The sequence below is a fragment of the Sus scrofa genome, chromosome 14 (assembly GCF_054392235.1).
Source record: "Sus scrofa isolate SSC_HxYL_T2T_F1_AM1 chromosome 14, Sscrofa_HxYL_maternal_Yorkshire_Landrace_v2.0, whole genome shotgun sequence".
NCBI classification, from domain to species: Eukaryota; Metazoa; Chordata; class Mammalia; order Artiodactyla; family Suidae; genus Sus; species Sus scrofa.
Window position 1 is genome coordinate 48942576 of NC_139396.1, and position 16416 is coordinate 48958991.

General features: G+C 43.2%; 2 protein-coding genes across 11 annotated transcripts in view; one reads left to right on the top strand and one right to left on the bottom strand.

Moving 5' to 3' along the window:
• The window catches only part of DHX37 (DEAH-box helicase 37), a 978033-nt gene that overhangs the window by 454786 nt on the left and 506831 nt on the right, over positions 1 to 16416 (top strand). The gene's annotated exons all lie outside the window — the stretch shown is intronic.
• Positions 1 to 16416, bottom strand: part of TMEM132B (transmembrane protein 132B) — a 393866-nt gene that overhangs the window by 36538 nt on the left and 340912 nt on the right. For all 10 annotated transcript variants that reach the window (XM_084996149.1, XM_084996153.1, XM_084996154.1 and 7 more), the window contains one exon: positions 3162 to 3305. In XM_084996149.1, the coding sequence (XP_084852275.1) occupies positions 3162 to 3305 (144 nt within the window). The remainder of the gene's footprint in view (positions 1 to 3161; positions 3306 to 16416) is intronic.

A 16416-nucleotide genomic window follows, 5' to 3' on the forward strand; every position in this document is an offset into this window, starting at 1 on the left:
TTTCTCCTGTGGTTTCATTTCAAGGGCCCTCAGCCCCTCAGATGCTCTTTGACAGAATACAGTCCAATCTCCAGTGTTCCTCTTATGCCTAGAAAGGCACAGAATTCTCCATCAGAGGGACCGAGTGTCATCTAGCATTTGTGACTTATGGAAACAAGAAATAGCTCACTTTCCACTGAAATCTACTATCAGAAAACCAGCAGCACACGTGCGATGAGAAAACTCACACGTCCCTTCACCTCCATGTGGGAGACGAGAGGGAGGGGTGGAGACTGCGGTCCTCTGGAGGCACAGCCTCATCACAGGGGCATCCGCTGGTTACTTCCAGGGAGAGGATCACAGGAAGCAGTGTGGGCCCAGGGCTACTTGACCTTGTGTATTTCCTAAGAAGCTGGAAATCCAGATTTCTACATGATTTGCCAATTTTTACACGATGGCAGCACATTTAATAAGCATACACACACACACACACACACACACACACACACACACACACACACACACACACTTCTGAACCAGGTGCAGCCTGCAGTCTGCCTGCATGTGATCTCTGTTCCAAGTCCACACACTCATTAATGCCAACAAACATCATCACTGTGGCAGCCTCTTCAAGCAGGTTGTTCCACGGGGAATTATAGCCATTACCTTGTAATAAATTTTAATGGAGTGTAATCTGTAACCGGATCCCTATACTGTACACCTGAAACTAATATAATATTTTAAATCAACTCTATTTCATTTAAAGAAACGATGGGTTCATTAGAGCTCACTCTGAACAAAAGTGCCAAGGTTTCTCTCTCTTGTGCGTGCGCGCACACACACACACGCCTGCGTATGCACATTAATAATATGGATCCTCTACATGTTTTTTTTAACATAGAAGTAGCTGTTCATTGAAAATGTGACAAGCAGCCCTTCCAGTCTAACCAAGTTTCCAGCCCTTCAAAATCCTTTAAGTCCTCAAGCTCAGTTCCCCGAAGTCATACGGTCCCACGTGAAAGAAGCCCATTTGTATATCACCACGTCCTAAATTCATACCTCTGCCCTCACCGACATCACGGTCCCAACGCTCAGAATTTCCATCAAGTGACCATATTTGATGAAACCTGCAAGACTTTCCCTGGGGAACCACACAGTGTTCTCTGCACCGTGAAGAAGGGACTGGATGACATCCCCACACCCCAGGGGGCCTCTCCCTGGGGTGTGTATGAATGAACAGCCATGTGTTTGGTCAGCCCCTGCGGGATGCCGAGGCCAACAACAGCTCTGTGGACAGCATTGTACATCCTAGAGTTGTAGCCAAAGGTCTGGCACATATTAACTCGAGAGCCGTGACTAAAGCATCCCAGCCAGTGAGTGAACCCCCTCCACTGACCCAGGCCCAGGATTTGCAACAGAGCCTGGGCTCCCCTAGCAATGTCCTCAGGCAGCTCTGAGCTTGGTCATCTGCACGCTTTGCTTCGCTAAGATCAGGTCATACTTTGCTAGAAGAAGAGGCCACGAAAGTGACAGCTGAGCAAAAAAACCCTACTGTCTTCCAAAGCAATTTCTCCAGCAGGCTGGGCAGGGGTTGCCTTTGGTATATTTCCGGGAAGGAGAGACAACCGAGTATAAGGCAACCGGGGAACCATAACCTTGGACTTGCCTCTATAAGGTACAGTTTTCCAGGACAGCAGAGCTGGGCCCCCACCCCAGAGGGTCCACACCAGATTCTGCAGAGGTGAGCCATTTGTTTGATCCCACGGTGGCAGAATTACCCAGATGCCATTTCCATGTGCTGTGACCAGTGTCTCCCTTCTGGAATGACCCAGGGATGGTAAGTAACATGCAGTGTCAAAGACAATCAAGGGCAATGAATCACTCTTTTTCATTCTGTGCAGATGAGTTTGTATGACTTGGCTCAGATCTTCCTAGACTCTGAATATAGAAAGCTTCAGATTTGTTTAATCAAACCTGCCTGCAGAGTCCAGGGCCTGCCAGGAGCCCCAGGGCAAGACTGTGTGTGCTTTGAAGCCAGTCCACCTTCTGTCTCCAAGGAAGAATTAGCATTCCAAACCCAGGAAGCAGGCTATGCCAAATTTGGGTTTCCTAAGGATTTTTTTTTTTTTTAAATTAGGCCTCACAGACACATCAATTCTTCCTCATGGAGACCATCGCTGGCTTAAGGCACAGCCTCCGGAGGGTCACAAGAAGGAGGAAGCAGCCCCTCCCGCATCTTGCCCACCCCAGGGACCACCTGCAGGCTTTTCTGTCCGCCAGAGTTCTTCAGACGGGGACCAAGTTTCATTTAACCTCTGAACAGGAGCCGCCAGAGCGGAAAGAAGGCAGGACTCAGCGCTACTGTGTTTCTCAAATGAATGAGGACATAGGACCTGGGGGCTCCCTTAGCAACTTAAAGGACTTCTAAAGATTGAAGTCCCTTCCCCCTGACCTCTCCGCTGCAGAAGGAAACTGCCAACCAGCGTGCCAAGAAAAAATAAGCAGACACCCTAAATTCGGTAATTCAAACAGACCCCTACAAAAATCTGAAAGAAATGGGCTGGTTCCCGGCTGAAATTGGAGGCGTACATCCAGCTAATTGCAATGAAGAACAAGGCACAAACCTCCAGGACCAGATTTCCCAAACCATGAGGTGTCTCCCACTGGCGCCCAAGTTAATTAAGAACATCATAAGTTATGGTTGAACTTTTGGAAAGTTAATAGTCATTTATTTTAATATATATTAAGAAAAAATTAGTACATCAAGAACATGGACTTCAGTGCCTCCTAAAGAGACTAAATTAGTATTTAAGATTGAAAAAGTGAGGCATTTAAAGAAACTCTACTGAATAAACTACATTTTTGGCACAGGAAGTTGATAAAAATTGAGACGATGGCAGGTAGATTGCTAAAATGAGGGAAATATTGTCCTATGAGGAAAAGAAAGGGAAGAGAATTGTTTCTGCTCAAGGTCAAGGTCGAGACCTCCCCATCCCGGGGAAGGGAAGCAGCCTCCTCTGATCCCCTGCGAGTGCCCGGCATGCATTGCCTACTCCCTCCTCAGCATCCTACCCCAGGCCTCAGCCCTTTGGAGCCTTGGATGTTCAGAACAGCCCCCGGGACAGTGGAAGGGGAAGGACAGGACCAAACGCCTGGGGATCCAGAGGGAAAGCCCACGGTACCTTGACGACGTCTTCATCCGCAGACCTGCATTCCACAGCCTCCGACACGTCCACCACGGAACCATCCTCTTGAACCGCCACGACCTTGACCGGGACCGAAACAGCCTTTCCGGTGAGAATAGCCGTGTTCAGAACCTCTGTGTCCTGCGCAGGAGAGAAGAGGGTGTGTGTCAGCCACAGACAAACCCACAAGCCCTGGAAGGGTGACCCATCAGGCTACTTCCGACCTTAGTTCTTGTTTTGTAGTTTAAGAAGCTGTCTGTGTCCTGCAGACACCCCTCATACACAGCCTAAGGGTTTATGTTTTTGTCTTGTTTCCATTTTTGGCCGCCCGGTGGCATATGAAGTTCCTGGGCAAGGGATCACATGTGAGCTGCAGTTGTGACCTAAGCTGTAGCTGCAGCCACGCAAGATCCTTAACCAAACTATGTGCCGCCAAGAATCTAATCAGCATCCCAGTGCTCCCAGGACTCCTCAGATCCCATTGCACCACAGCAAGAACTCCAAGAGTTTGTTGATATTGGCCAAATCTTAGCTCGAAGTTCCTTTGTAAACCACAGCCTATTTTCAGAGCTTATTCGCACAGGGAACACAGCCTTTTTCATTCAAATTGAGGAAGACAGCAGCACATAAGACAGAAGAGACCTAGGTGGAGATTATAAACCTCTGCACTCGGGAGCTGAGCACCAGCACCTGCTTTCCCCCAACATCCAAGCACACCCAAAGATTCCCCACTCAACCCAAGTCATATTAAACTGACATCATGTTAATTTCTCTCCTCTGATGATGATCCCTCAAAGCTCTGTAGGTTCTGTCTTCCTAACTTATCTCCCATCTGTCAAGTTCTTGCCATCTTTTCTTTTTTATTTCAGTAGGATTCAGATTATTTCTCCCCTAGATTAAAACTCTTTGAAAGCATTCTACCATTCTTAAGATGAAGTCCAGACTCACTAATGTGGAGGGACCTGACTCTCCCCACCTCTCTAGCTTCCTCTTCTTGCCTTCCCTCTGCCCCTCACCACAGTCAAGCCTGGCAGAGGTCTTTTCTATTCTTCCAACAGTGAATCTCATTCATGCTTTCTGATCTTACTTACACAGAGCTCTTGACCCAAGACACGCCTCCCTGTTTCTTCCATTCTTCAGATCTCAGCATAAGCGGTCACTATTTATTCATTTCGTGTTTATGTTTTAATCTCAGACTACTTGTTACATTAGATTGTAAACTCTCCAAGGTTTGGAGGTATTGTTGCCCTGACTTCCACTGCACCCAAAAACCTGGGATGGTTCTCTGGTATGGGAGGAACAGTGCAGAAGAGAGGTCACATGCATGGGTGGGCTCTGGAGTGGGTTTGAAATTCACTGAGCCTCTGATTCCATGAGGATTATGTGGATCTGAAGTTACTGAAGATCTAATTCAAGGGAAAACTCAATGCAAGGAGGACTATATCTACTGGCTTTGGTACAGTGACCTACAGCAGGGCTACCTCCTCTCTATAGCTCTCTTGGCCACTCCTTCAAAGTGGCAAGATGGCATCCATCACACCAGCCATTTCCAACCACTCTCTAAGCAGGGAGAAGGCTGAGGGGAAAGGGGTGACCTGCTGCACTGGCTCCTTTTTATCAGGAAGTACGCAGCTTGTCACTTGGCCAGCCCACCTGCAAAGGAGGCTGGGGAAGTGAGCTTCTATAGTGGAGCCAACTGTGGAGTAGGGATTTGTAAATGGCTTCTTCAGTCCATTAACAGCATCTGCCACAAGATACTTCCCTCTGTGCCAGGGTTTCCTGATCTGAAATACAGGGATAATAATAGTACCTACTGGGCGGTGACTGTACGAGGGTTTAATGGGTCAATCTGTGTACAAAATTTAGAACAGAGATGGCACATAATAAGCCACAAGAACCCAGTAAATATACCCATTACAGTGGATACTGCAAAAGATTTGCTTCATGAATTAGCGAACCACTGAGTAGGTTTGCAAAGGGACTCTTGTAGAGATGCCACTTCTGCACTTGTCTGAAGAGAAAGAGGCAACTGAAGACGCCGAAGGACACTGGGCAACACGACTCAGCAGCGAGAGTCACCAAACCCTCAACCAGAATGGACCAAACAGGTCATAATTTCAAGTGTTCCTTTCCCTCTTGGAGCGCCTAGTCCCAACTCAAGTGTTAAGCGGGTCCCACATTTAATTTTCTAAGTCAGTCCTTCAATCTCAACCCTGAATCTGAAAAAGGGTATGAGTTGGAGATAATGAAGAAGAAGGAGAAGGAGAGGAGAGGGGAAGGGAGGAAGGAGAGGAGAAAGGAGGAGAAGGAGGAAAAGGAGGGAAAGAAGAGGAGGAGAAGAAGAAAGAGGGGAAGGGGAGGAGGAGGCGGGGAAGAGGAAAGAAGGAGGAGGAGAGTTCTAAGTACTTTACATGTAATTGATTGCTCATTTCGTCTTCCCAACAACCCTCTTAAGATAATTACTAGTATTTTCCCCAGCTTATAGGTTGTGTTTCATTGGTTTCATTAAAGCTGCAAATAGTATCTACTTGTCAATAGGAAACATCAGCTTTGTAATGAATATTTGAAAATGATGCCTACCTAATCTAAGAAAGATGAAAAAATAAGCCGTTGGTTGTTTTTCGACGTATTCCCTTTCTTCTGAATGTAATCTCTCTCTCTCTTTTTTTGTCTTTTGTCTTTCTAGGGCTGCACTCGAGGCATATGGAGAGTCCCAGGCTAGGGGTCCAATCAGAGCTGTAGCTGCTGGCCTACACCACAGCCACAGCAATCTGGGTCCCGAGCCGAGTCTGACATACACCACAGCTCACGGCAACGCCAGATCCTTAACCCACTGAACAAGGCCAGGAATCAAACCCAAAACCTCATGTTTCCTAGTCGGATTCATTAACCACTGAGCCACAATGGGAACTCCTCTTTCTCTCTTTTTTAAAGGGCTGCACATGAGGCACATGGAGGTTCCCAGGCTAGGGGTCAAATCGGAGCTGCAGCTGCCGGCCTACACCACAGCCACAGAAATGCAGAATTCGATTCATGTCTGCACCTACATCACAGTTCATGGCAACCTGGATCCTTGACCCACTGATTGAGGCCAGGGATTCAACCCACATACTCACGGTTACTAGTCAGGTTCGTTACCACTGAGCCACGACAGCAACTCCTGAATGTAATCTCAATGAGATATGTCCAAAAGACTATAAATATAGTCTATCTTCCAGAATATCCCAAGGTCACCAAGGAGATGAAATTTATGTGCATGTACATTTAAGGTATGCAGCAAGAACAGGAAGCAGGGCAGAAGTTGAGATGAGGACTCACCGAAGGTGGGGTAATGGTGTAGATGTGGGAATAATCCCAGTGTGTACAAAGAACAGAGATTGAAGCATGGTTCTAGAACACATGGCTAAATTCGAATCATGATACAATTGGAAAAACCAGCATGGATGTACGCTGTGTGTAATGGGCAGGCACTAATTTTGCCTGATGCACGTCCATGGATACTGCACATCCATCCATCCTTCCATTTTTAATGACATTGCATTTTTCCTTTGGGTATCATCCCGCTCTGCCACCAATGAATGTGGCTTGGATGGCGCTGACCCAGGTCACCAAATCAGGCTTCACAAATGAACAGACGAACCAAATGTCCAACAAGGTATTCCAGCCACATGTCCATACAAACTGATTCATGAAACCCAAACAGGAAGTCAGAGACAAGAGTAGGAGAAAAATGAGTTCCCATTGGGGCTCAGTAGGTTAAGAACCCGACATACTATCCATGAGGATGTGAGTTGGATCCCTGGCCTTGCTCAGTGAAGTAAGGATCTGGCATTGCAGCAAGCTGTGGTGTAGATCACAGATGCAGTTCAGATCTGGTGTTGCTGTGGCTATGGTGTAGGATGGCAGCTCCAGCCCCAATTTGACCTGTAGCCTGGGAGCTTCCATATACTGCAGGTGCGGCCATAAAAAGAATAAAAGAAAAAAAAAAAAGAGTAGGAGAAAAACAGATTCCTGGGAAAGATTTCTGGGTTCCTGAATCCAGCTACATCTACATCTGTTGTCTTTGGAAATTTAAATACATAAAATAAATTGTTTTATTTAAGCCGGTTTTAATTGGGTTTTCGTCACTTGCAATGGAGAGTCTTGACAAGTACACATGAGATTAGTTTAGGCAACATGCTGGGCTCTAAGGAAATACAAAAGATGAAAATAAACATCACTCTCTACTCTGAAGACATTCACAGCCTTTAAAGAAGACACTACAATAATTTTCCCAAACTGAGTTGCAAAGGAGGTGATTTTATTTTTCATCACAACAAATCCCCACCTATCTCACTGTGTTGCTTTTTATCTCATATACATTTGCAACCATGTTTCCTTCTTTAGCTTTTCCATGTGTGGCTGAGGTTTTTGCAATCCTGTTCTCTGGTGTCCACCAACAGCCTCTTTCAAATCCCAAAGGCAGTTCCTACCTGCCTCTGGCATAATGAGAAAGCAATTTGTCTTGTTAGATATTATATTTAAATCATCCCCTGGTGCCACAGGCTGCTAAAAATTTATCATCTATCCAAACACTAATCTTTTATTCTGTTTCCATTCATGCCAGTTCTAGGTTTTATGTCTTGAAAGCATGTTTACATTTCTTTATGAAGATGAGTTTCCATTAATATTGCACATTAGAGTGGCATCTGTGAAAATGGCAAAGTAAGGACATCTGAACATTTTCTCCTCTATAAAAACAATGAGAATATTGGCCAAAAAAAAAAAAAAGAAAAGAAAAGAAAAATTTTCAGAACTCTAGAAATAAAACAAAGGCTTGTACAACCAGGAGAGCATTTATTCAGGAAAATGGCTGCATCTCGGTAAAAACAGAGAATTTTGCAGCATTTTAACTAGATTTACTCCCATCGCCTACCCTCCAGCTCCACAGTAGCTTTGAAAAATAACAGCCCACACTCAAAAAACACCCCCCCCCAACACACAATCTGAAGGCCACTGGAGAGAGCAGATGGTGGTCAGAGATCTTTCAAGATCTCATTCTCAAAGAATTGCCATTATTTGACTTGTCTGGTACTTCCCAGGAAGATCCCACTTGCAAAGCTGTCTGTATCTGACCTTACTCTGAACTCACCTAGTGTGAAAAGAAAATGTGGTATATATATATATATGACAGAATATTACTGAGCCATAAAAAATAATGAAATAATATAAACCAATGAAACTGGAACATGCCCTCACACCATGCACAAAAACAAATGCAAATGACTTAAAGACTTAAACAGACAAGACACCATCAAATTCCTAGAAGAGGACATAGGCAAAACATTCTCTGACATCAGCGGTACAAATGTTTTCTTAGGCCAGACTCCCAAGGCAACAGAAACAATGCAACTGACGAGGGCTTAATCTCTAAAACATACAAACAGCTTATACAACTCAACAGCAAAAAAACCAACAACTCAATTGAAAAAATGGGCAAAAGATCTAAATAGACATTTCTCCAAAGAAGATATACAGATGGCCAAAAGGCACATGAAAAAATGTTGAACATGACTAGTTGTTAGAAAAATGCAAATGAAAACTACTATGAGGTACCACCTCACACCTGTCAATGGATATCATTAACAAGTCAACAAATAACATGCTGGAGAGGGTGTGAAGAAAAGGGTCCCCTCCTACACTGTTGGTGGCAATGTAAATTGGTACAACCACTGTGGAAAACCAGTGTGGAGGTACCTCAGAAAACCAAATACAGAACTACCATGTGATCAGTAATCCCATTCTTGGGTATATATCCGGCCAACACTTTCCTTTGTTTTGATACATGCACCCATATGCTCATTGCAGCACTATTCACAATAGCCAAAGCATGGAAACAACCTAAATGTCCATCGACAGATGAATGGATTAAGAAGATTGGTATATCAACGGAATACTACTCAGCCATAAAAAAGAACAAAATAATGCTATTTGCAGCAACATGATTGGAACTAGAAACTCTCATACTAAGTGATATAAGTCAGAAAGAGAAATACAAATACCTTATGATAACACTTATATCTGGAATCTAATATACAGCACAAACGAAACTTTCCACATAAAAGAAACTCATGGACTTGGAGAACAGACTTGTGGTTGCCAAGTGGGAGGGGGAGGGAGTGGGATGGACTGGGAGTTTGGGGTTAATAGATGCAAACTATTGCATTTGGAGTGGATAAGCAATGAGACCCTGCTGTATAACTCAGGAAACTATAGATCTAGTTACTTATGATGGAACATGATGGAGGATAATGTGAGAAAAAGAATGTATATATATATATGGGTGACTGGATCACTTTGTTGTACAGTAGAAATTGACAGAACACTGTAAACCACCTATAATGGGAAAAAAAATCACTAAAAACATTTAAAAAATTAGAGTTCTCATCGTGGCTCAGTGGTTAACGAATTCCACTAGGAACCATGAGGTTGTGGGTTCGATCCTTGGCCTCACTCAGTGCGTTAAGGATCCGGCATTGCTGTGAGCTGTGGTGTATGTCGCAGATGTGGCTCAGATCCTGTGTTGCTGTGGCTCTGGCTCAGGCCGGCAGCTACAGCTCTGATTAGACCTCTAGCCTGGGAACCTCCATATGCCACAGAAGTGGCCCTAGGAAAGGCAAAAAGACAAAATAAATTAAATAAATAAAATAAAAAATTAAAAGAAAAGAATGAAATAGTATCATTTGCAGCAACATATATGGCCCTAGAGATTATTATACTGAGTGAAGTAAGTCAGAGAAAAATTATATGATATCACTTCTATGTGGAATCTAAAAAATTAATAAAATGAATTTATTTACAAAACAGAAACAGATTTACAGATATAGAAACAAAACTGTGATTACCACAAGGGAAAGGGGAGGGGCAGGGATAAATTAGGAATTTCAGATTAACAGATACACATCACTATATATAAAATGAACAAGGGTTTGCTGTATAGCACAGGGAATTATATTTAATATCTTGTAATAACCTATATTGGAAAAGAATCTGAAAAAATATATATAACTAAATTATTCTGCTGTACATCTGAAACTACCACAATATTATGTCAACTATACTTAAATTTAAAAAGTAATTTTCCTTATCCATATACACACAATCAAACAGAATTTTCATGTAAATCCCTAAGAAAAGATAATGGACTTACAAAAACATCTAACGATTTCTTAAACAAAGCTTCTCATCTCACTGTTAAAAAAAAGAATAAACCTCCATTGTCTTCAGCTACAAAAATCTAAGAGTTGCATATAACTTTTCAGCATATTATTTTGACTATATACTCTCAGGCTAAGGATAAAAATAACTGTAAACATATACTGATTTCTAGTTAGGTTTGTTTTCCACAGCAGTATGGGTTAGCAGCTCCAAAACTACTTTAGCATATTGTAGGATGGAGCAAATATTATATGTCGGCTAATGAGAGCTGGATTTCTTTGCTAGAGATGTGAGTTTAAAAATGGAAAGAAAAGTGAACTCTGTGGCCATGACTTGGAATTAGAAATACCAGCATGAACCCCAGGGGGAAGGTGGGCATAGCCTGTTTATATGTGTGTAAATGTATGTGTGTGCGTGCATGTCTGTGTGTGTGTGTGTGTGTTGTATATAGTTTTCCGAGTTCTGTTCACTAAGAGGCCTTAGACACAGATGATGATGCCTTAGCAATCAGCACAACCAGGACCAGATTTTAGTTCTACATACCATTCTCCAAGAAAGGAAACAGAGCTTCATAGAGAAATGGCTGATTCTAGATTTGAGGTCCAAAAAGTACAAGATAATGACCTTAAATATATTGTGGACCCCGAAGGTAACAAAGTGCTTGAACAAATGCCGAAAGGACATAGGAGACAGCTTGAAGGGGCTCCCACTGGCCAACCTGGGACAATTTTACTACACTAAAAATAATTGTAACTGCAAATTATAAGTTAATATAACATAATATATAACACATTATATTTTACATAATATACATATTATATATAACATATGTAGCATATTATATATGTAGTGTAATATATGTGACGTGTTGTATATATTAATACAACATAATGTGTGTAACTTAATATATGTAACAGATTATATATAGATACATAAGCTTCTGAATCCATACTGATATAAACAGAGAAGGAAGGAACTTTCATCCTTAGGGTAGAATTCCAACTAATAAGTGTAAGACAGAAGGATGACATTAGAATACCACCATCTGGCAGCCACCACTTATTACTATAATTGCTTCAGGTGAGAATCATTATGGATGCTGCTAGTGATTAAAAGTGTGATAAGAAGGAGAATATTGGTAGAGTGTCAGTGTACCTCTGCACAAGAGACCTATTCATTTCAAAGAGAAAAAAATGTAACTTTATGGTACCCCAAATCTGCAAACATAGCATTATCCACACGATCAAAGACAACATCACTAGTAATGGGATAAAGACATCATATGTCCTGAAAAAGGATACAGCATTACTTCTGAAGTGTCCCCCCCCCCCAAAAAATGACTCTACTAATGAGGAAACATCAAACAAACCCAAATGATGGGGCATTCTACAAAATAACTGGTCTGTGCATTTCAAATACATCACAGTCTAAGAGACAAAGACTGAGAAACTTCCAGACTAAAGGGGTCTAAGAGACACAACCAATGTATGTATGTTCCTACATCAAACGCTCAAACAGAAAGAAACACCTTTCTTTTGCTTTAAGGAGTGTTAATGGGACAGTGGATGAAATTTGAATACCATCTGGGGATAACATAATTCTTAGCATCAATATTAATTTTCTGATTTTGATCATTTCTCCTAAGAGCTTGGGAGAAACTCACACTGAAGTGTTTACAGATAAAGGACCATTGTGGGTACAATGCTCAAACATTTCATAAAATCAGTAATAATGTATGTTTGTGTAGAGAGAATGTTAACATTTGGGGAATTTGAGGAAAAGGAGTTGGGCAAATGCATTTATTCAAACTCATGGGAAATGTTAAAATAATGTGAAAAACCAGAAGAACCAATAATAGAAACAAATCAATGAATAAATGAATAAAGATACACAATATGGCAAGTGCCTAACAAACATAATTTGTCGAAATTAATTTCTTCTTCTTTTTCTTTTTTGCCTTTTGTCCTTTTTTTAGGGTTGCACCCGTGGCATATGGAGGTTCCCTAGGGGTCAAATAGGAGCTGTTGCTGCCAGCCTACACTACAGCCACAGCAACACCAGATCTGAGCCACATCTGTGACCTACACCACAGCTCAGGGCAATGCTGGATCCTTAAGCCATTGAGCAAGGCCAGGGATCGAACCTGCAACCTCATGGTTCCTAGTTGGATTCGTTTCTGCTGCGCCACAATGGAAACTCCTGAAATTAATTTCTTTAAACACTTAGGTAAGTGCCTAGCACTGTGCTAAGTGATTTACAATGCATTGCCTGTTAATAATAATGCTTATTTATAATGAATATAGTACAATATGCATGTATATCTAATAACAAAAAATAGCATACAAAACAATGCCTGGTACCCCATAAGCATTTGATAAATATTAACTGGTTTTATTTATCTCATTTAATTGTCAAACATCCCTACTGAAAGATTATCGTTTTCATCCTCATTTTACAAGTAGGGGAAACGAAGCTGCAAAGGGTTCCTTAATTTGGCCAGAATCACTCTTCTGCAACCCAACCAGGACATGAACCAAAGCCTACCACCCTGGCTGCCAGCCTGTTAACCCATTTCCCAGCCCCTTATTTGTAAAATGGAGCTAACAATCCATCTCTTGGCCTAACTCAAAAGCTTTAAGGCTGTGTAAGATAGATCTGTAGAGGTTTTGATTTAAAAACCTATAAAAAGATGTTTTACAAATGTGACCTTAAATTTTAGCAGAAACAGCCAAATAGCCCCAAAGCCCCCAAGCCATGACCACGTATGGCTTCTGGTATGTTCCATCCCAGCCTCTCTCTCAGCCTATGAAGTTCTGGGTCACGCCCCTGAGCCCTGACAGCCCACATCCTCTGGTCCCTGACAAAGGGACACCAGCCTCTGAATAGGAAACTAATTCTGACCCTATTTTTCCACTCATACCCCTCTGCCCCCAAATTCTGATGCCTAAAAGTTTCAAGACATGTCAACTCTGCTCAGAGATAAAGTGAGATGTAGGCTCTGACTGAAATAATGGTTTTCCAACCCAAAGTTTGTATTCTATTACTCTGAAATCAGCCCAGTTCTTCCCTACCTGATGACTGTGTTGGGGATTCTGATTGTTTATTATCCACAAAGCAGTAGGTGATTTCAAAACTCAGCTTTTTAGAAATCCCGGAATAACAGGAGGAAAGTTATCTCCAACAGGATGGCACTCAGAGAGAGTCAATAAAATGCGAGTCTGTGAAAGTGCTACCCAGAGTGCTACCCAGTCTCCCGGGTGCTATCTGTGAGAAGAGAGGCAGAAGATGCTTAGAAGGAGGGTCTACTAGGCATCACCTGGTACCCAGGATGAGGTCATTACCACCTGCAACCATGAGTATGAGGGGGAGAATGCTATTGAATGGACATGATTACAGGTAGCACACAGGGAAGATGGTGAGCAGTGACTTTAGAGTCAAGTTTCTCTCCATGGCCAACACAACAGGATATAAACAGGGGAGTCCCTACACCTCTGTGTAAGGAGGGAGGATCTACAGGGAAAGGGGACTGAGCCAATTAAAGCCACCCAAGAGACAACACTCCATGAAGGCAGAGACCACAGTTCTTTTCTTCCGGTGCCTCCCACATTGCCTGGGGTACAGTAAGATCTCAGATGCCATGATGCTGAAACCATCCGACCATGAAATGAGGGTCAAAGATGGAGAACACACAGCCTTTGTTATGGTTGTTTTTGTTGTTGTTGTTATTGTTGCTGTTTGACTGAGGTGTGCAGTGGCTGGATGTAGGATCTTAGTTCCCAGAACAGTGATCGAACCTTGCCACAGCAGTGAAAGTGTTGAATCCTAACCACTAAACCACCAGGGAACTCCCAGAGTGCACACGGCTTTAGAACAAAACAAGAGAGAGAGGAGACAAAGAAAACAAGTCTGAATAAAGCCAGTTAGCCAGAGAGAGAGTGAGATGGGGCAGAGAGAAAAACAGAGCACATGAAGCTGAGAGACACAGAGACAGTCATGGAGATGATGTGAGAGGCAGAGTGGGAGATGGCAGATGGACAGAATGCACAGAGATTGAATTCTCCTCCCGATCATTCCTGTTTCCTCTGCTTCCCCCAATTCAGGGGGGTCCTGTTTATTCACACATCTCAGCTCCAACACTGTATAATAATTCAATGTGTTTTCTCCAATTCATGCCTCTCCTGAACTATTAGCACTTCCGTAATTACAACTGTAACTTGTAAATAGTGTTTCCCTGTTGTCTTGGAGGCGAGGGAGGGAGACACCTTCTTGAGGGAAATGAAAATTTAGCACAACTTCCGATTGCCAGGGCCCCAGCAGGCAGATGACATCAGTTCAATGAAAATCAAAACCAGATCGGACGGCACTAGTGAGGGACATTGTTCCTGAGGAAAAGCGTAGTGTTGTTGAAACCTGAGGCCACAGTAATAACCTGATTTTAGTATGGATACGCTCCCCTATACGGTTTCCTGTGAACTGGCTGGCGCCTTGGTGACTGCAGTGAGGTGAGTCAGAAGCTTGGGCTGGTTCTCAGTGCTTCCGTCAGACCCCACGTGTGGATGGATGCCTACTGTTCATACCCTCTTACCTGTAAATAGGTGTCCTCATATTCAGTGGACACACTCTGGGAGATCAAAAGATTTCATTTTTGCTTTCAAAGAATTGACCCAGAAAACAATGCTTGGCCGTTTCCTAGAGAGAGAGGAGGCGTGTCAACTCAGCTGTCCGCAGGAAGTTCTCGCTCCTCTTCAATGGTGCCAAAGGCACACAAGGCTCTAAAACATGCCCCTGGCTGAGATGCAAGGTCTGAACAGATTGAAACGCTGAGGCACTGTTTTATAACACCCTGCTCAGGCCATGTATGGGTAAGGGGGTTACCAAATTGGGTGGATGGTGGGATGGATGGTGGTTCTACGTGCCTCCCCAAGAGGAGAAAACTGAAAATATTTATGTCAACATGAGAGCGATTTCCTACCACATGCAAACTCTCTAAATTCCTTTTGAAAAGTGGGTGAGGGGTCAGAAGAGCAGTTTTCAGCTTTTGATTTGAACGAATCCTGTTACTAGACAAAGGAAAAAAAAAATCTATGCCTCTACTTGACACTTCCGTTAAGGAGTTATTTTTGATATTGGGAAGGCAGGTGAAGCATGACGGAAGCAAAGAGACAGTCAACCTAGTCATTTAGACAGCGTAATGTTCACTGATGCCAAGAGTTCATCTAATTTCTACATTTACATGTATAATGGACTCTGGGAATTATTTTTGAAGGGCCATCAAAACCCCAAAGAGAGAGAAAGAGAGGTCAGAGTGACTTCTTATTTCAGGAAGTGCCACATGAGCCATTCCCAGACTCCTATGGTCAGTTAAGCTAAGGCCCCAGGTGCGCTCGGATTCTGTTCCCTCCTGGGAACTTGACCCACAACCCCTCTCACACCCTGTTCTTCTCGCAGGGCGGATGCCACCTCTTGTCCCAGAAATGCATTCTGGGAGTCAGACCTAGAGCCAATCATCATCTGGCATTCCTCTACCCCAGGGATTGGTTCAAGGACTGGCACAGGACTCCGGCTGGTCCAATCAGATGAGGCTTCTGTAAACTCACAAACAGCTGCCTCCTGACTGATCCAAAGCCTTTACTGACGTGACTTTAAACCACTCGTGCGTCTGCGTTGGGACAGACGTCCTTCATGTTGTGTGTGAGAAGCTAGCAGGTCTGGAATTCAAGTCCTTTTCGGTGGCTCCTTACAAACAGAGCCAACCACATGCTCCTGGCTCTTACCTGATTTGCAGGTAGACTCAAACGATTTAGTCAGTACTGGCCCCAGTCCAGTGACTGCCTAATTTAGGGAAGAACTGTCACTTAGGAAGTTAGTCTCCATTAAAGACCAAACCAACACTCCTGTGCATAACAGAGCCCCAGGGCCACCATGCTGTGTGCACAGTGGGCTCTAATCATTTTTTTCGTCCTAATTACACTTGACACCTCCCTCCTCTGAAAGTAACCGGAATGTCACTTTCACAGCACTCCATGCTGTTTACACCACTTTTACATCAAGGGAT